General features: G+C 35.9%; 3 protein-coding genes and 1 long non-coding RNA gene across 5 annotated transcripts in view; 2 read left to right on the top strand and 2 right to left on the bottom strand.

Annotated features, from left to right (window-relative positions):
• The window catches only part of LOC134748311 (G-protein coupled receptor Mth2-like), a 53,799-nt gene extending 52,333 nt beyond the window's left edge, over positions 1-1,466 (top strand). For both annotated transcript variants that reach the window (XM_063683067.1, XM_063683066.1), the window contains one exon: positions 315-1,466. In XM_063683067.1, the coding sequence (XP_063539137.1) occupies positions 315-522 (208 nt within the window). In that variant the 3' untranslated portion in view covers positions 523-1,466. The remainder of the gene's footprint in view (positions 1-314) is intronic.
• LOC134748334 (uncharacterized) overlaps positions 1-20,318 on the bottom strand; it is a 479,651-nt gene that overhangs the window by 305,608 nt on the left and 153,725 nt on the right. The gene's annotated exons all lie outside the window — the stretch shown is intronic.
• LOC134748291 (RNA helicase aquarius) overlaps positions 1-20,318 on the bottom strand; it is a 99,116-nt gene that overhangs the window by 74,306 nt on the left and 4,492 nt on the right. Inside the window, exons 4-6 of the mRNA XM_063683030.1 lie at positions 19,881-20,091; positions 17,448-17,640; positions 15,405-15,558 (exon numbers count right to left, since the gene is read on the bottom strand). Of these exons, the coding sequence (XP_063539100.1) occupies positions 15,405-15,558; positions 17,448-17,640; positions 19,881-20,091 (558 nt within the window). The remainder of the gene's footprint in view (positions 1-15,404; positions 15,559-17,447; positions 17,641-19,880; positions 20,092-20,318) is intronic.
• Positions 4,657-11,703, top strand: LOC134748300 (probable G-protein coupled receptor Mth-like 5). Its single transcript, XM_063683048.1, has 8 exons — positions 4,657-5,032; positions 6,084-6,228; positions 6,714-6,882; positions 8,162-8,459; positions 8,574-8,652; positions 9,959-10,146; positions 10,422-10,557; positions 11,381-11,703. Exons 1-8 carry the CDS (start codon positions 4,852-4,854, stop codon positions 11,640-11,642), a joined length of 1,458 nt encoding a protein of 485 aa, XP_063539118.1. The 5' UTR covers positions 4,657-4,851; the 3' UTR covers positions 11,643-11,703.

The following is a 20,318-nucleotide window of genomic DNA, read 5'->3' on the forward strand; positions in this document are numbered from 1 at the left end:
AATCTTCTCAATTCCTTTATTAGGTGTAGGTACTATCTAAGAGATTACCAAGATATTAATTGAGGGCGCTGTAATCTACAGCTGCATAAAGACGGCACCCCACACTAGCGTCTCCCGAGCGTCGGCGTCTAGTCAACTCTATGGCTGCTGCTGGACGCAACGTTGGCGCAACTGCGCAGCGACGACATTTTCCATAGCGCTGACTAGACGCCGACGCTCAAAAGACGCTTAGTGTCGGGTGGCCCTTAAATCTCTTATCAATCTTATCATGTTATCTAAATGCTATTACTTATACCTAGTTATATTTCTTGCAGGGAAATAATGGACGTGTTCAACTGCCTCCAAGGAGTGGTGATATTCCTCATACTGGTGTTATTGAGGAGGCGGGCTGTGCATGGTTTAGTAAAGGAGAACTGCTGCCTAGCGGTTCTGAGGCCATTGGCTGATCGGCTGAGCCCTCACGATGATCCAGACGATCAGCAGATACTCTCTGATGATCATATGGAAGTTAGGCTCAACTGAATATAAAATTCGCTTAATTTTTTTTAGATCACACAGAAGTTTAGATGCCAATTTGTCTTTGCCGTTCCTCAAAAAACATGGGAAAGTTACATAACGTAAAACCACCCTAACTATAGTCCAGTGGTACAACTTTAGCCCAAGAATTCAATGTAATTTTGCTGCAAAATAAGACATTTAAAAAATAATCACATCTAATTGAAGATAATGTGTAGTTTGTTTCAGACCATGGTTGGGAAATTTTGGACTATAGTTGAGTGGTTTACGGTATCCATAATTGAAATAAGTACCTGGTCACAGATTAGCAAAAAAGGACACGATATAGCACAATAAAAAAATGGCTTTCGTTTTCTTAACTATCGAGAATAGAAGAGAAAATTTCTGTCTTAATAATGATTACATACTTAGTTTACATTAAAATGCTATCCAAATATTACATTTAAGTAATTAAAGTCTAATCGTATTTTGAATCAAAGACGATAAACAGACTGGTTAAATGTTACTTTCGGAACGCTAAAAGCTGTTCGGAAGTTATCATAATAATATTATAATTTTAATGTATAAGTAATACAATGTATCAATAAGTTTGATATATTTAATATTACTTAGTTTTATATTTTTATATCTATTTAAATTAAAATTTTCTTTAAATACGTGTTAAGGAAAAGTTTTAACTTGGTGCTAGTGTTTTATTATGAATATAATTTTGTTTTAATTTTTAGTTTACGCATAGATAATGTATTTAATTATCTCATATTATGCTCTCAACTCGTGCCATGTAAAACTATGTTCTTTTTTTTAATTATATAAATATTACATTCTCCTATTTTTACTTCTTACATGCTGTAAATATTAGGATACTTTGAATATGAATATTAGCTTCAATTGGTTCCTATGAATTGTTATGAATGCATGATTTGTGTACAAGAATAAAAATATTTACTTAATTGTTTTGTTTTAAATACATAAAGTCACGATAGTTTAGTCACCAACTCACCACAGTACCTATAGTTAAAATCATCTTGTTTTAAGAAGATATTAGCTTAATAAAATAATAATAAATTTTAAACGTGAGCAATGTTACTCTCTTGGGGCCAAAGTAAAACCGTGCATGGGAAAGAGTTCGGAAAACCCACAGATTTTTAAATGGTTCCAACTGTCAAGAACCCAAAAAAAAATTGTAGTCTTATAGTTTGTCTCTATGGATTTGGATTATCTAATGGCATTGTGTTTTTACGATGGTAGCACCATCTGCGTTAACCTATGCGCGATTTACTAGCTACAAACTTTATTAGCTACATACCTCCACAGCTTCAGAGCCAAAGTGAACCGTACCAGGCGTGGCTTACTCCCCGATTTCGTCGCGTCGCTACAAGTAGTTACATGCGGCCCACACCAGTTTTGGTGTCTAGCCATAGTAGTTGCCGCTTGCCGCGCACCGCTAGGGAACGGACGCCTGCTCGCGCTTGCGCCACCTAGCGGTCATATCTGTCGTAATGGACGCGTTTTGTTAGAGAGTGAACCTTCTGTACCAAGTACTATTATTTATTCTGTAACCGTATTACTTAGTAGTTAGACAAGGTTGAGTTTAGTTAAAATATTTTTTGCATTTACTGTCTTTTGGTTTTCACCTGACAATGTGACAACACTGGCCACCCAAGGGTAAATGCGCTTCACACACCTTATACTTAATTCAGTAGATGATGACATGGACGCAGCAATACGTAGAAGTGTGATGCAGATATCTACCGTGTCTAACGTAATAGCTGCGTCCCTGTCGTCAATTGCTGAATTAAAATAGTAGTAAGTAGGAGCGCAAGTGACAAGGGCATTAAATAATATAATAATACTAGCTTTTTCCCGCGACTTCGTCTGCGTGGGTGGAATCAATTAAATTTGAGCAAAAGCTTAATTGCTTGACATCAATTATCAGGCAATTCATTAAATCTCTCATTTTCAACCCCCTTTTTACTCTCTTTAGCGATGATTTCCGACATAGAATAGAATAGAATAGAATAGTTTATTTCACAAACAGATTTATAAAAATACATAAACACTATCCTATGTCCTTCCCCGGGACTAAAACTATCTCTATGCCAAATTTCAACTAAATCGGTTCAGCGGTTTAAGCGGGAAGAGGTAACACACAGACAGATTTTCGCATTTATAATATTAGTATGGATTTAGTTACCGCGAACCACGAGGGTCATGCTAACAAAAGTATTAGGTATTTCGGGGCCTTATTCAAGTAGGTAATCCGGCAGGTTTGATAAAGAGAAGCTGGCCTTCTATGGTTCACTGGCCTAAAAGGCCTTGAATATTTTGCGTATAATGCGTGGTTTTAAATTTTGAATGCCAACTTGCTCCCCAATTTCGTAGGCTGCATGTTTGATCGCTAACTTCCAAGTTTTTTTAACATAACTGGTATATATACTTAAGTAAGTATATATAGCTCGTACAAAAGTTTAGGTTTACTTTTCTCGTTTTAAGTAGGTAATTGACACTAAGTATGTGCGAATCAGATCGACATAGTCCGGTTTCAATAAGGAACCGATTTATTTACATAGCAATAGCCTTCATAAATTGTCAAAGTTTGGATGTTAAGAAAACCGAATGTTTGCTCAATCTAGAGGATCTGGATATTTATGAAATTAGGCATTCATATCAGTCTGTCATGCTATTTCCGTCAGTAGAAAAAGCGGCAAATTTAAAAAAATGTTGGCGCCAAGTGTTATCGTCCCATAGAAATTTTGAATTTCGCGTCTTTATCTACTGACAACGTTGTTTGACCGGCTATAGTTTTTACCTTTGAATAGGAGGAGGAAGGGGGTGCAATGGGGTTCGAAAAGACGGGAGTTCTAAAGGGGAAGGGGTGAGCAGTCTAACGACGCGGACGAGATCATGGTCATGACTATACAAATTTTGCTCGTTCAAGTAAAAAAAGTTTCAAATCGATTCAACCATAACAGAGTAAATAACTGAATTGAACCTCCTCCTCTTAAATTTTGAAGTCGGTTAACAATATCGTCTTAACTCAAGATACCATACTTAAATGGAATGCAATGCAACCTTTGGGCTAACTATATTCAAATCTTAGTACATTGTGTATTAGGGCGGTAAACAAGAATTTACGAAAGAGTGTGAATTGAACCCAGAAGACGAAGGCGAGGGCTTAATTAACACGAGTTTGTAATACGTGTACCGCCCGTGGCACACAATGTTTTTCATCATTTCATTTGAATTTTGACAACCCTAAATAGCCGAAAGGGATAGTGCCATACATTAGAAAGGGACAGCATGATTCGACCCTGAATCGCTGTCAAACTTCGGTTTTGTAGGAAGTGTCCTTTCTGTACGGTAGTACTATTACTTATTCTGTGGTCAAACCAAATTGTCAGTAAATGAGAACAAAAAAAAAACTATAATCCTTTTCTTTTGGGTGCTTGCTAGTACTAGTGTAAGACAAAGATAGTATGATTGTGTGAAATGAGACAGTCCTTTCACAAACTATATTTACAAACGATAAGCTTCCATTCAAGGAGAACACAAATGAGATAGGTACGTATGAGTCATCATTATCAACGTCTTCAACAATGATTCACGGTAAAGCTGGGTAAAAGTTACGGTCCACCTGTGAGTATACCTGCGACAGCGCAAGCCGACCGTTGCGTGTATTGGGATTATTGTGACAGACATGTGTAGTTCATTTGACTTTTGCACGCATATCAAATATTAATACATAATTAATACTTTTATAACGTGTTTTACACTACCTGTCCTAATGGGGTAGGCCGGTCGAAATAATTAGCAGATGGCGCCAGCATAGCTTGCCCTGTCAATCCCTAGAATTGTGTAAAATTTTTGTTTTTTTATTAATGCCCTGGATGCCAGCCCTTTAAGCCAAATCTCATAGAAAAAGGGGCAAGCTATGATGGCGCCATCTCTGCAAACCTTTTGACAGTTGCCAACCTCATTCAAACAAGCTGGAAAGCTATTATCAGCCATCATTATCCAACTTCCAACCTAAAGAATATCGCAGCGTTTCTTAGGTTATCTGTGGCAAATGATGACAGTATTGACAGTTCGTTCGTTGACGTTTACTGTGTAGCGTTTGGCAACGAAAAACGCTTAGGCCACCATGCCATGAATACTCTTTGATCATGAATGAACCAACGATTTTGTAGTGATTCACTAGTGAAGTGATCCTTACTCAGTATTATTTTATTTTTAAATAATGTACGTGCCTTATATCGCTGTCTTTAAAAAGAAGAGTTAGGTGATGAAATTGTGTATAAAACTGTTGTAATGAAAATTTATTAGTGTTGGAACAAAATGAGAAATATCATAGTATTCACGTTGTTGATATTGCCGCATAAGCTACTTGCCGAAGTCGGGGAAACTGATCTCAACGATTTGTCGGACCAGCAGAATTCCGTTTTAATAAACAAATGTTGTGAACCTGATCAGATCGTAGTGAATTCTGTATGCAGATTAGCCAAAGACTACAATCAAAGTAAGTACCTACTTCTGTTCTGCACAAATGTTTTGTCAGTGGAGCATGAACAGTGATTGTAACGAGGTAGCAGTTTCATACCACATGAAATGTATAATTACCTGAATAAACAGTTGATTGATTTTGCATGTACTTTATTTATTAATTACAACAATGCATAAAAAGGTATTAAGTGTTTTATATATAATATGTTAAGTATGTATGGTCTAATAACATAAAAAAATCATTGTGATCAACAGTTGACTAAATTCTTTAACATACGTAGACAGATTTTTCTAGCATGAACGAGGCAACGCCAGTCACTTCCATCTGAGATGTTCATTGATATCTTATATTATCGATATATCATAACTGTCATAATAATGTAATAAACAAATATGCCCTGTATGGAAATAAACTAACAAGAATAAAAACAAAACTATCATTTTATTAATACTTTACCCACATATTCGTACTGAATTAAAAAGAAAACTCCATAACACACATACACCAAGATTGTTTTTCAAATCGCCATTGCATATAAAACCATCACACAGGTTGTCTTACATGATTCTCGAAGTAAACTATTTACACACATTACAGACATTAGCTGAGCCACCTTCCCGTTCAATTAGTTAGTTTGTTTGTAAGCATTTTTTTCAATTTTTTTTCCATATTTTCGAGTGTCAAACTTCGCCTTTTTTGAAGAAATCTGCATAAACTGAATAAATGATTTTTCAACTTTCACTGATGTAATTGGTATATGTAGTAGAAATATGGAGAATGATTAGCGTTGAAGGGGTACTTATCAAACAGAATCGTCCATGTTTGTGTTTTGCCACGCACTAACAACATGACGTTTGTGCTAGAAAAATCTCTGTCTAATCATATGTAATACAAAAAATTACACCTCGCTACCACCAGGACATTGCTACCAGTTAATCATTATAAATCTAATCCTTGTAAGGTTTTTATATATTAAACATTCAGTCATCCTTCAAAAATGTTATTCCATGTAAAAAAAAAACCATTTAGTCCAATTTTCCCAAACAAAATGTGAATATAATTCCAGCTGTATGGAAACCTCAATTTAAAACGGAGGATGGGAAAGAGGTGCAAGTCAAATACTTCAGATACATCCATGGCTACCCAGATTGTGAGACAACACAGCACCGCGCGATATTCTACCTCAGCAATTTAAGAAAGTCTGAAGATGAGTATGTATTCTATTATAGCTGACATTACCGGATAAAAATATGTAATATGATCATTAAGAGTATTCTCAGTTATGATAACATTGACATATTTTTTTAACTGGGTACTTTGCTTTTTACATGCTTTAATTTGGAGCAATATATACTCAAACATGAAAAATGGAGTTCTATAGAAATTGCAAATAATGTAAACAAACTAATTTGCCTTTATTACTTTGTAATCTCGCACTTTTTAAGGACAACCAAGATCTTATCAGTAGTTAGTTAAAATATGTTTATTATTCATATTTCAGTAAAAACAACCTTCATGAAAATATTAGGCTCGTATGTCTCTAAATCTGTCATATTAGTTCACATTATTTGCCATTTTAAAATTGCTCATGTAATTTTTCAACATTCATAACTTTTATTGTCAAATGCAGAAACCATGCTTTAAAAGCATACAGGTTACAGAATCTTGTATTAAAGCAATTTTCAAAACATTCCAGACTTAACTTATTATCAGATGGCCGCCTCCTTCACATCATTCATCATGAGCCCAGCGCCGACAGTGTCAAGGAAGACCCGTTGATGAGGATACAGGGAAGCATTGTTATTCCGAGCGAACAGCAACAAGCTTCTTACACTTATGTACAAAACAAATACTGTATGGATAAGGTATGTTATTAGTGTTCTGGATTTAAGCTTTGAGGCGTAAACTACAAGACTTGAGTCCCGACTGCTGAGCCTTGAAGCCTCGAACCTTAAAGCCTCGGAACCTTAATGTATCGAACTAAGAGTTCGTGTTGCTGCTTACGAACAAAGAAACCTCGAGTCTTTTGGCCTCAAGCTTTAAAGCCTCCTAAGCTTTGAAGGTTTAAGTCTGTAAGGTTTTTAGCAGTAAAGGCTTGGAGCAAAAAGTAAAAGCTTTTAACAAATAAGATCAACCTATGCCATAGGGTAGGGTGAAATTTAATACGTTTTTGTGAAATAGGGAAAAACAGAAAAAGATAATTATGACTTATCGCGTTTTTAGAGTTCCGTATAGTCAACTAGGAACCCTTATAGTTTCGCCATGTCTGTCCGTTCGTCTGTCTGTCAGTCCGCGGGTTGGCTCAGTGACTAGTACTAGAAAGTTGAAACTTGGTATGAATAGGTAAAAGGTATGTGTTGTGAAATGTGAACACGCTGACAAAGAGTGCTCGAGCAAAAAAGAAAAAAACAATTTTTTTTTAAATACTTTTATTTTTATTTCTTATGACTTACTCATATAGGACGGAACGGAACGGGAAAATTTTAAAATATAGTTTCATAGAAAATGTATCTGGATGTATATACACAACGGAATCACGGTTCTAAATGGTCCACCCTGTATACGTTGCAGGCAGTAAATGCGTTAACTGATGTTAAGTTACTCTTCCGATATAGATAGGTATATTATAATATTCGTAAATTCTCTACACAAAAATAATTTCTGCAAAGAGAGCTCATCCTCATACGTTGACTCTAAGCTTGACACAAGCTTTTAAGGTTCGGGGGCTTGAGCTTAAGTTAAAAAGCTAGAGTTCCCTATGAGGCCCGAGTCTTAAAAACTTCATTTTGACAAGTCATAAAAAGTTTGAGTCGTTAAGGTTCTAAACCGCTTTGTGAGTAAACCTTTAACGCTCTAGCTTTCAAAGCTTGAGCCTTAAAGGTTCGCGAGTCGTTAAGGTTCAAAAGTCTTAAAGACTAGTCTTTTAACAACACTATATGTTATGTGTTAAAAATAGTTACTGAATGTTTTTTTAGAGATTATTCTAAGTTAAGCTTTCTACATATTGAAATCAATGAAAAGTTTAAAAATATATTTAGCATATTTATTATTTCAGCCCAAATGATTTGAAGTTGTCTGAAAAATTTTTCTTGGTATGGCAGCAATTATATCAGTATTAATTAAAAAATCTCATTTCGATTTCAGATACTGATGACAGCAAACTCTACAAATACTGGAGAATATGCTTTAATATGCATACCGGATGTCAAAAACTGGACCGATGTTGACTTCATAATCAAGAAAATAGTCAATCCATTATTCCATGCTATCTCTATGATACTGTACTTAATTGTGGCCATCATATACTTTGTTCTTCCAACGCTGAGAGATTTAGCGGGAAATATTATAACAACGATAAATATTTGCCTTATAGTTAGTCAAGCTGCAGACATGGTCAGGATATTTACTGAATTTAGCAATCATGTTAGTTTTATGGTCACTGGTTAGTAAAAATGTTTAATATTATAAAATATCAAATAGTTGTATATGTATTATAAGTATACCTTAATTATTGTAAAACATACATGCAATATATTGAAATTGTTTACATTTTCAGATATTCTTTTATATATCAGTCTATTGGGCGCGTTCTTTTGGCTAAACAGCTTTGGGTTCTACATTTGGAAGACATTCAAGTGAGTAATGATTGTTATCTATTCTTCAAATTTTACTTTACTTCTGAGCAGGTTACCGTAGCTACCTATGCAGATGACATAGCTTACCTCTCCTGTCACAAATCACCTGAAATAGCTAGTAGACAGCTACAGCTTTTGCTAGATAATACTCATAGCTGGTTAACTAAATGGCGCGTAAGAGCTAGTGCTCATAAGTCAAACCATATCACCTTTAGCCTAAGAAGATAAGATTGCCCTCCCGTCAAGCTTGGAAATGATGTCCTGCCACATTGCGAGTGTATCAAGTATCTGTGTTTTCATCTGGATAGGCGCCTTACATGGAAAAACCACATAAAACACAAACGCAACGAAATGATCCTAAAGCACAAAAATCTTCATTGGCTAATGGGACGCAACTCAACCCTCTCAGTGGACAATAAACTACTCCTATACAACGCAATCATTAAACCCACCTGGACCTATGGGATCCAAATATGGGGAACTGCTAGCGACAGTAACATAATGTGCCTTCAAAGAGCTCAGAACGCCATCCTTCGTGTGATTGCCAACACTCCCTGGTTCACTCGAAACAATGAAGTGCACGACTATCTCAACATGATCACCGTAAAGGAAGAGATCAAAAAATTCACTAAGAATTATATTGAGCGCCTGGCAAGGCATCCAAATCCACTGGCTTCCAAATTACTGGACAAGACTGAAACAGTACAAAGACTCAAAAGGAAGCACATCGTGCAAAATTAAAGCAGTGGTTAAGTGGGACGATGGTCTCCAAAACCCAAAAATTATATTTAATACAGCAAAACTGATTATAGTCGTTACCGACTGATGGCAGTTCAAACCAGAACAAAAAAAAAATTCTTCAAATTAACTTTTACATTCGAGCTACATGTGTTATCCATACAAAATAGATACAAAGACATAGCGTGAGGCAGAAATAGATCTCAGCAAACGATTGAGAAAAGGGTCTATGCCATATAAATTTGGATTATTTCAGTTGCTAGATCTGAATCTGACTACTAAACATTATAGCCATGAAATACACCATACACATTATTATAATATGGCAATAACTTCTTCAAACTGTTTGGACCTTCAAAATTGACTATTTTGTTTTTAATTAAAATTCTTGATGAATATCCAACATATTAAATTATTTTAAAGCGGGTAACTCACGTATTATTAAGTCGAATAGTATAAAATAATAATACTAATAGTAATAGTAGTTAATATGTTTGAGTCTCACGGGAGTTTTATAGTTAAGAATATCCAAGTTTATAAATTAAACATGTACTTCCCGCAATTTCAGATCACGAAACGTATTTCTCCGAGTGACCGACGTACGGAAGTACTGTTACTACTCGTCAGTGGTCTGGTCCAGTGTGGTGCTGATGGCAGTTATGGCTATCGGGGCGCATTTCCTGCTCGATACGGGGAATAAGCTCAACCAGTTCTCGTCTTCAGTTTTAGTGGATGACATAGAACAAGAGACCATTGGTTTGTAAATTCAAAATTAAATGTCATTTCTAGGACTCAACAAGTTACTGTCAAAAAGTTTTTTTTATGAAAAAACCCCTTACGCTTACCCTTTACGTAGCATGTTTTTGAAGTAGGTACCTCGAGTGCTTTCTAACTCATCTAAATCTAAACTATTTTTTCTATCAAGGAGTAAAAAATTATGTTAAAATGACGAAATCCCACCCCCAAAGGCCATGAACAATATTAAGATATTTTAATGGTGAAACCAACAATTTTTTTTCTTATGTTTTCAGGATGGCTTGGGATCGCTATATTCTTCACACCAGTGGCATTTACAATAATTTTCAACATAATATTTTATGTTACAACTCTCAAAGTTATAAAAAGGATTAATATCTATGGAAGGATCCATTACAAACTCAAAGGATGGTAAGTGTCTGATATTTTAATTTCAATATTTCTAAACATACCCATCTTATTGAGATAAAACTAGGTATAGCTAGGGTTAGTTATAAGATATAGTTTCCTGATATTGTTATTCTAATTAGTTGACGAAGCAGCCAGTATAAGGTTAGGCGCTTGGTTTTATAACTCAAGAAGCAAAAAGAGAGACGTTAATGGAGGAACCAATTTGAATGTAGTTTTTTTTTAAACAAAATTCTTGTTTGGATGGTTTTTAGCTATGTTTACAAATGTGTTCGGGATTTTTTTCCACACTTTTAATTTCCTACTTAAATATATATTTTATTTGGTGGAATAGTATAAATGTGAGACAATTTAACTTGTCTACATGAGCTACACTAATTGTTAAGAGTTAGAAATCATTCTACTGTTCTACCTATACAATAAATTGAAATAATAACTATTAATAATAAACTGACAAATCAATTCAATTAATCATTTACCAATATAATTATTTTTGACGATATATTCTTAGATTTAGTTTTAAGATTTGCGGTCATTTATTTTATTTTAATTTAAATTGATTACTAATAAGTAAATGTAATTAGCCTAGAATAATATTACTATTGTGTGCCCTTACAGGGTGTCATGATCTGACTTTATATTATGTAACACCTATTATGTACATGACAATACAATAAATAAATAAATAAATGATAAATGACTACTTAATTGTAAACTGTAAAAGATGTCATATATTAAAGAAAAAGTGACGAAGCCCTCCAGTGGTTGAATAAAATAATTTTATTTTTTCCCAAAGTTGTACTTAATTGTTTTTATTTTGTTGCAGTTTCGATCTATTTCTTCAAATTTTCCTCATAATGACCATAGCCTGGTTGTTCCTGCTGCTGTCTTGGCTCAACTTCAACGGACTATTGTACGCACATGTTTTCGTAAATTTGATGCAGGCCATACTGATATTCTACGTGTGTGTGGTAAGACAGAGTCATGTTACTTTCTTGTTGAAAAAGAGTTGCTGTTACGCTGAGCCCATTCCTACGGGGGAGTGGGGCGATGAAATGACACATATGAATGGCAATTATAATTATTAGAGAATCTCAAAATTATTGGTGAAATAAAAATTGTAAAGAACACTAAAAGTAAAAATGTAACTAATAGGTCCCTGCTCACTGCTGATAGGTCCAATTATTCTACTTAAAAAAAAAACTCGTATCTTGTTTTGTCAATCAAAAGAAAAATGGGGTAACTATATTGTATGGGATTCATACAGAGTTACTGCGTTTTAACTTTGAGCGGCAGTGCGAGATACGAGATTTTTTCAAAGTGACGATATATAGATTGCTCTGGTATATTTATTAATACTAAGCTATCATCGTCATCCTCCTAGCGCTTTCCTGCTGTTCTTCCACTTCGCTCTATCCTGGACATTGGTTTCCGCTAACCCACAGGCGTTTAAATCTTTGGCGATGATATTGCGCCACCGCTGCCTTGGTTTGCCCCTCCTGTTAGGGCCTGATACTAAGCGATATTTTTTTTTAATATACCTAACAGCAGTAGCGACCTCTAGCGCGAATTTTCATTTTAACCCTTTACAAATTGTAATGTATGATTCTTATCTTTCGATAAGGGCTATTCTCACAATTAGATAAGTTTGCAAAATCTCAATCGCTAATCATAATTGGCAGCTAACACTACAGTTCTGTTCTAGTTAGTTTTAATGTAGGTGTCAGTATCCATCTAAGCTTCTGCACTGACTTGACAGTGACGAAGTGTAACGGTACTATTACAAACTTCATGTTTTATCCTCCTGAGACCCCCGGTACTCTAACCGATAATCTATTTTGAACTTTTATTGAATAACAAAGAGTTCCAAATTCAAAACATATCAACTGCTTCTGGGTCTCAGGTTAAAGTAATTGGACGTTTATTCCGGTGGCGGTAAAATACTGTTCCTTGACAAGTTGGTGCAGTTAGCTTAGACTGATTCTATCAATCACTGTGATTATATGACCACTGAATTGACTGTTGTAAAATTAAGGAAAAACTTTCATGACATGTATGTGCTATTATTTACTTATTTGATGAAATTGGTTAAATAAGGTGCCGGCGTAGAAGCGCTTATGATTAATTTTATGAAACAAACGCTTATATCTGTAACGATATAAACGCGACGGCAATGGAAACCAACTGGTGTAGTTTCTATACAAATTATACCCGTTTTGCACTACTTCTGGTTGTTGTTACAGATAATAATGCAAATAGATAATATGGCATTGTAATATTCATCCTTACTTGTCCTATCATGTAAACAAACACTTATCGAAGACATTATCATACTTTTGTCAGGAATTACTCAATGATCATCACTTAAAATGTTGTATACTTAAAGAAACTCACAAAGTATTAAAATCAACCAAATAACCACTAAAAATATAATTTCTAATAAGATTTTCATCAATAATTGCAACAACGAACGGATCACCTCAAAAAACATCTGACATTACGATGTCTAGATTTTCTATGGATTTCACGTTTGTTTGTTTATATGATAAGACATGTAAGGAGGAATACACTATGTCTTTATTATTTTATTAAACTTGTGCTCAAAACGATACTTAATTCAATGAATTTATGGACCAAATCGCATTTTTTAAGTTTATATGTATAATGATATGAGTGCAAAGTTTTAACATATATTAAGTGTGTATTTTATTTTAGACTTGTACCATTGGCCATACTGGTATCATAGCGTTTTAAGACTAATATAACAAAATAACCCTGTCAAGTTACGCGGTTAACACAGATGCGGCTCCTGTGTGTGACTGAGATAGCGCTATGCACGTATGTAGCGATGTCCCTCTCACACACCGGAGCACCCAATGAAAGACCGCCTTAAGCGGCACTGAGGCAGTGTTACTTATAATATTAATATTGACATTTTATGTAATTATAATTAGTTGCATACTAATATAAATATATTAACATATCCTTGCTATAATGGAGGAGTAAAATGAATTAACCGAAAGACTGTATGTTCAAATATTCCCTATTTGATATGAAATGACGAGCCTCTAAAATAATGTTCAAGTACCTATATAATTAATAATTATACGCGTTTAACTCCAGTATTAGTAACTAATGAGCCTAAAAGTCCGTCCAAACGAGGCATCGAATAAACAAAAATAGGTTAGTGATTTTATCTGCATTTTGAATTGCTCTCTGCAAATAAACTTTGTAATTTTTATTTGTTTTGTCAGTGTGAATTGTATGGATAGAATATTATTTTTATATGCATTGCAGCTATATTATAGTCCGACAAGAAATTGTAGAAAATTTTTTGAGGGCGCCACTTCCTACGTAACTATTTTTTGACGTAATGCTGAAACATGGCAACAATTTAGTATGGAAATTTTTAGTCCACTTTATTTAATTTCTACTGTTTTTATGTCGCACTATACATTTACCTTTATTCAATAAATACTCTTAATACTGATTGATTTGTTTTATTTTGATATATTGTTGGATCTTTAAACAATTCTACTATTAAACAAAGTCAGTACTTACAAGTTAATATGATATATGATATGCGTCACATTAAAAGGAAAGGGGACGGCCGCTTATCTATACAAACGTACTCCCCATTTTCCTCTCTGGATATTGACATTATGAAAAACATTTTTACGAAACCACTAAGATTTATTAAGCTATATCTATTGTTTACCATGATTAATCAAAGATGGACAAAGATTTACCACAATAGGGATGTTGATATGAATCGCGAATATATAAAATTTTATGTTTTTGCCATAGCAGGGAATATTAGAATGCTGAAAATCATATTTTGTAAGTGTAAATATGCGTAATAAATTAATTTAAAATAATTATTAAATATAAAATACCTGAAATAAAACTATGAAAACGGATTATATCGCGTATATTGAATAAAATACCTATTAAAAATAATGCCCAGCATCACGTGACTGCAAACGCAAATCGGAGCGCGTGACGTCATGGCGTGAGAAACGCACAGACAAGTTGTCAAACCTGGTGGTCCTCTGGCACCATACATAGACATAGTATATACAAGTAGTTATAGACGCGCCTCCGAGCGACCGGGGGTAAGAGAAAGAATATTCATATAAAATTTGGGCAGCATAGGATTTTATCTCTTCCACTCATACAAATGTCGGTATTTCGCCATCGCCTACCTATGATGCCACCCGGTCGGTGATAAGGACAAAGCATGGCACTATTTTCTCTCTCCTCTTATAGGAATCGCAATAAGACTAGCTTTCTCTATCAAAGAGTGTCAGGCCCTTGTCTGGCACCTATTCAATATACTCTATGTCTGGCACTGACAGTCGTTTGTTTATCACCTCGTTAAGTCATCCAGATCACGTGACAGCTTGGAGCGTTTATGCGCGAAATTTAAGCACTAAACTGATTAACGTCGATTTTTTATTAAAAAATAATGAATAAAAATTCAATTTTTTTTGCTATAATTACGTGTCTATCTATAAAATGAAAACAGTTCTAAAAAATAGTCAACATCCCTATTATGAATAAGGAGTGAAAATTCCCGATAAAAAAGCTTGATACCCCCCAAACTTCTATGCATTTGACATTTTGAAAGACCTCCATCTACACTAGCGCCCCTAGCGATAGCCCTCATAGAGGCGTATTCAGATATTTGTGAGCATCTTGGTCGCTCCGATATATCTGATGGCGACTGTACAATAAATTATGATGTAAATGTGTAATGAAGAACCGAATGATCAATCGGCCTATGTGTTAATCACAGTAGCAAAGTACGGTATAACGATAGTCATGGCATAGCATAAAACTAGACTCACCTGTAAAAACAGCTGCCCCTCAGGTCTTCTCGTCAGCGGGGCGAGCTGGCAACGCACGACGAGATGGCAGTCGTCCATGACCGTGTTGAAGAAACGGCGAGTTGGCAACAGCGCTTCCAGATCTATCATCAGCTCCAGGAAACGCTCGCAGTACCTGCATCATTACATTATGCATGTATTAGTACTAGTATACCTTATACGGAAGACCTTCAAGACAATTGATAAAGCACTGTTTCTAAAACTATATAAGACGTACATAAGGCCTCTTCTGGAATATGCTTACCAAATTTGGAGTCCATACTTTCAGAAGGACATAACTTTACTTGAAAAGGTGCAACGCAGGTCAACTAAGATGGTATATGGATTACGTAATAAGCCATATGACCAAAGGCTTGCCAATCTTGGCTTGACAACCCTGGAGCGAAGAAGACAGCGTGGTGACCTCATTGAAACATTCAAGATCATACACGATCATTATGACTTACCTGAACTAAAGGACCTGTTTGTTATGAGCGAGAATAATCGTCTAAGAGGCCACAGCTTAAAGATTATTCGAGTTCCCAGCACAAGCAATCCTAGGAAGCACTTTCTATCAAACCGCGTCGTACGCGAGTGGAATAAATTACCAGAAGCAGTGATATGTGCTCCTTCAGTGAACACCTTTAAAAACAGACTTGACAAACACTTAAAACAACTAACAAAATGAACACTAATAGACCTAATAGTTAAAAAAAAACAAGTGCAGTGATATACACGCATCAGCTTTCAGCTGCTAGTGTATTAAACAATATAATAATAATATAATAATGTGATTATTTCGGTAGAAAGTGCCATAAACAAGGAATACCTAACGCCACTCAGCAGTGATCTAGATTAGAGATTTATGTAATATCAAAAATATATATGAACAGGGGGGTCACTTCGCAGTTTAGGTACATTTGGCCGGCGCGCCTCCCGGGCAGGCGTATGGCATTGGGCTGCCACTCGACTCGCGCAAAATTGAAAATACATAGGTAATGCCTTCGAAACCTAAATCTATAGATATTGTTCTGTTTACGGATGTCTGAATAAACGGAAGAACAAGGAAGCAGAAATAAAAAAAAATTAAATTCCGGACAATAATGACCGACATATTTTCAAAGGAATAAGTACTTCTGTGGCATACCTACTTCCGTGAGAATCAGACATACTATCTCCGGATAAAAAAATATTTTTACAGTCAATGTTTGTAATTCCTACATATTTATCTTAAAAATAATAAATCAGTAGGTATAGGCACACAAACTTGTTTCGTGACAACCCTGTGCCGACACTCGCAGCTCGGTCATAAAACTGCGGCGCGCAAAGAAGATTCACGGTTCGTGCGCGGTTTTAAGTTTCAATTTTGCTTGCAGGCGGCGAGTATAGGTATAATTTTATACCTAAATCTGACTTTTGTGAAGGAGTGAATTTTCTGTACGGTAGTACTATTAGTTATTCTGTGATATGGCCGTAACGAGCCCTATATTAATGGAAAAACAAACATAGTGTAGTCAATAGTCAAAGTGCTTATTATTAAAACATAGTAAACTGTTACAGTAGTGTATAAAATTATAAATTTGGTACCAATATGTTTTGCCTTATTTAAAAATTAACTTGTACTTGTTTTAAATTTGGTCACGAGTTTCGCTAGTGCGATTTTGGTACCTAACTAATTATGTACAAAAATATATTTCAGCTGTCTAATTTTTCACAATTTTTCCTAGACAATATTTTTTTTTTTACGATAACTATTTGGTAACGTTTGTATTCGGACGCGGCCGTCCCCTTCCTTCTTCAGGTCAGCTCAAGCCATAAAAAAAACATTTAATTTTAAAAGTATACCTGCTTCACGTTAGAATGTTGGTTGGTACCCAACCCACAACGTTAGGATCCACGTCTCCCTCCTCCGGCACCATCTCCAGGATATTCATGAACTTTCTCATGAGTCTCTGCAGATATCTCCTCTCCCAGGTCAGTTTTGCAGTACTACGTTATGAAATGCTTGCCATAACCGGTACCCACCTCACAACATTAGGATCCACGTCTCCCTCCTCCGGCACCGTCTCCAGGATATTCATGAACTTTATCATGAGTCTCTGCAGGTATCTCCTCTCCCAGTTCAGTTTCTCTAGAAGCTCTGGTTTGTCTTTCTTCTGAATCGCTTTCCAGTACTTCTTCCATTTTGGCACGGCCTTGAATTCTTGATTTCTCCGACCTAATTAAATAAATTTAAATTAGTGTTAAAAGACATCCACTGATATTAATGGTATTATATCATAATTTTTTTATACATAGTTTAAATTGAGATACTATTTGATCTGATTTAAAAACGACGTGACTAACGATGAAGTAAAAAAAACCGACCAAGTGCGAGTCGGACTCGCGTTCCAAGGTTCCGTACAGAACATAATTTAAACAATGTATTTTTTATGTGAAATGTCTTTAAAAAACCCGTAGGGGTCGAATCAAACACTAAGTAATTAAGTCCGACTCACGCTTGACTGCACATTTCTAATAGGTTTTCCGGTGATCTATAGGTAAAGATCTATATTGTGTATTTTTTCAAAAAATTTGACCCAGTAGTTTCGAAGGGGGGGGGGGGTGTGGTCATTTTTTGCCTATATTCTTGAATAACTATATATATATTTGAGATTCTCACAATGAGCTCTTTCATTTGATATGTAATAACACGATATAGTTTGAAAAACTTTATTTTTTAATTTTAATAATAATAATGATAATAAAAGGGCAGCTTGTGGCGAGCTGTTGGGGAGTGACGACCCCACGGACCCGAGTGCTCCAGAGAGTCGGTCAGGGTCTCCGTCTCCGGCGAGTCTTCGTCGGTCGGAGTGGACCCCAAGGGGACCCGCAGGACTCTCAGCTCTGGCTTGCCTTCATTGGCCGTCCAGAGGGGAATCGTAAGAGCTATATGCTCCAGGGGTGGAAGTGAAAGATGCATAAGACGCGAGTTGGCACAGTGGCTGGTAACAGCCACTGGGTAGAAAGCGGCGCACACCTCTCGACACCCCTGAGCCGCTCACACCGGTGTTGCTCCTGGTCGTCTTCACGACGGCAGTTTCAGGGGCCCATCTAGTCAGCGGCGAGTCACCGCCTGCCTCGATAACGTGTACAGACATTGTTATGGCAGGTGTCCGGACCTCTCAGCAATAGCCCAATCTTTTGACCAGCCAAACTTCAATCCATAAACCGGTATACTGTTCACTTTTTCTACAATAGTCCCAATGCCTGCTGCGACCGGTTCATGGGTGTCTATTGTTGCACCTGTGAACGGGTTCCAGCAGGCATTCTACATGACATTAAAGCTCTCCAAGGGGCCTCTACGTGTTGGATCTATATCCCCACGCAAGCCTATCAAAAGACCGGGATTTATAGGCCCGTGAAATCCAGAAGGAGATACAAATAATGATAATAATATCATATCACAAACTCACATATGTGTACCATATTTCAACTTAATTGGTCCAGTAGTTTCGGAGAAAATAGGCTGTGACAGACGGACAGACAGACAGACGGACGCACGAGTGATCCTATAAGGGTTCCGTTTTTTCCTTTTGAGGTACGGAACCCTAAAAAAGGTCTAATGTTCAGTTACGAATTTTAGACTTCACTAAGCGTTAAACGAAACTAAAATAGAAACTATGACGAGTTACTTAGACACTTTTTTATTATCTTATCCGGCAAAATATATGTATGAAGGCCATTAATCTCAGATTCTTTCCCAAAATCATTCATCGCAATTTTTCACATATTTTATATGTATTTGAAACATCACCACACCTCTCTTTAATTAACTGTACCTTCAAACTCCACTACCACTTTCCATCACTGCCATTTTAAAATAGCCACACTAAGAAATATAGACGTATATTTTCATAATAAAACAAACACATGTTTTATACAACGTTGTTCACTTCACGACATCGTAATTTAAATGTTTAAAAATACGTCATGAAACATTGTAAACTGTAACTGCTACTGCCATGCTCAATATATTAACTACGTACGTCAAACAATTATAAAAACCAATTACATTGTATACCTTGTTCGCGTACAGTAAGGCACACAATTAAATAATGTTTCAATAGTAGTTACTGCACTTTATTCGACAGAAGGTATTCTGGAGTATTATTATATACAACACTACTAACCGAAAACTACTGAACGGGTGAGAGCGGCTAGTAAAGCAACGAATACTGTTCTGATTAACGTCAATTAATCTTAATAGATGATATGAAGGGCGTGTTACTAACTTAATTTAACTTTCACGAGTTCACGATACCTATTTTTATTACATGTAATTAATCCTGCGAAGGAAAGTTTTGCGTAAAGAATATTTTTTCCTTGTTCATTGCTGGTAATGTATAATACGATACGAGTAGGTATAGGTAACAAGTGTGTTTTTTTATTGAACTTGTTTAGTGAGATTCTTTTTACCTTCTTGTAAGCTGATCCACATGCTCAACGATACCAGCCTTTTGACCTGGTCGCGACACAGCTGGACTTCCATGCTTCCGAAGCAATGGTTCAGGAAGAGAAGCAGTGCAGTCTGTTCCCTCATGTTGCGGCTCTCGTTGTCCTCGGCCACGCTGGCTCGTAGCACTTGTTCGAAGAATGCGGGGAAGTGCTCCGGTTTCTTGAGAAATGCCTGGAGTTAACGGATTTTTTTTTATTGAATAACGGATGGTGGAATCTGAATGCAAAGTAGAGTCGTTATCGGATTTGTCTACGCGGCCAAGGTGCTTAAAAATCTTTAACGTCTTATTAATGGAGGTTTAATCCAGATATTTGTGAACACTGTACATTGGTAACAGCGTCTTTTCAACAGCTATTATTATTGATAACGGTATAGATAGATTTCAAGCTATTAAATAA

The sequence above is a fragment of the Cydia strobilella genome, chromosome 16 (assembly GCF_947568885.1).
Source record: "Cydia strobilella chromosome 16, ilCydStro3.1, whole genome shotgun sequence".
In the NCBI taxonomy this organism is placed as follows: domain Eukaryota; kingdom Metazoa; phylum Arthropoda; class Insecta; order Lepidoptera; family Tortricidae; genus Cydia; species Cydia strobilella.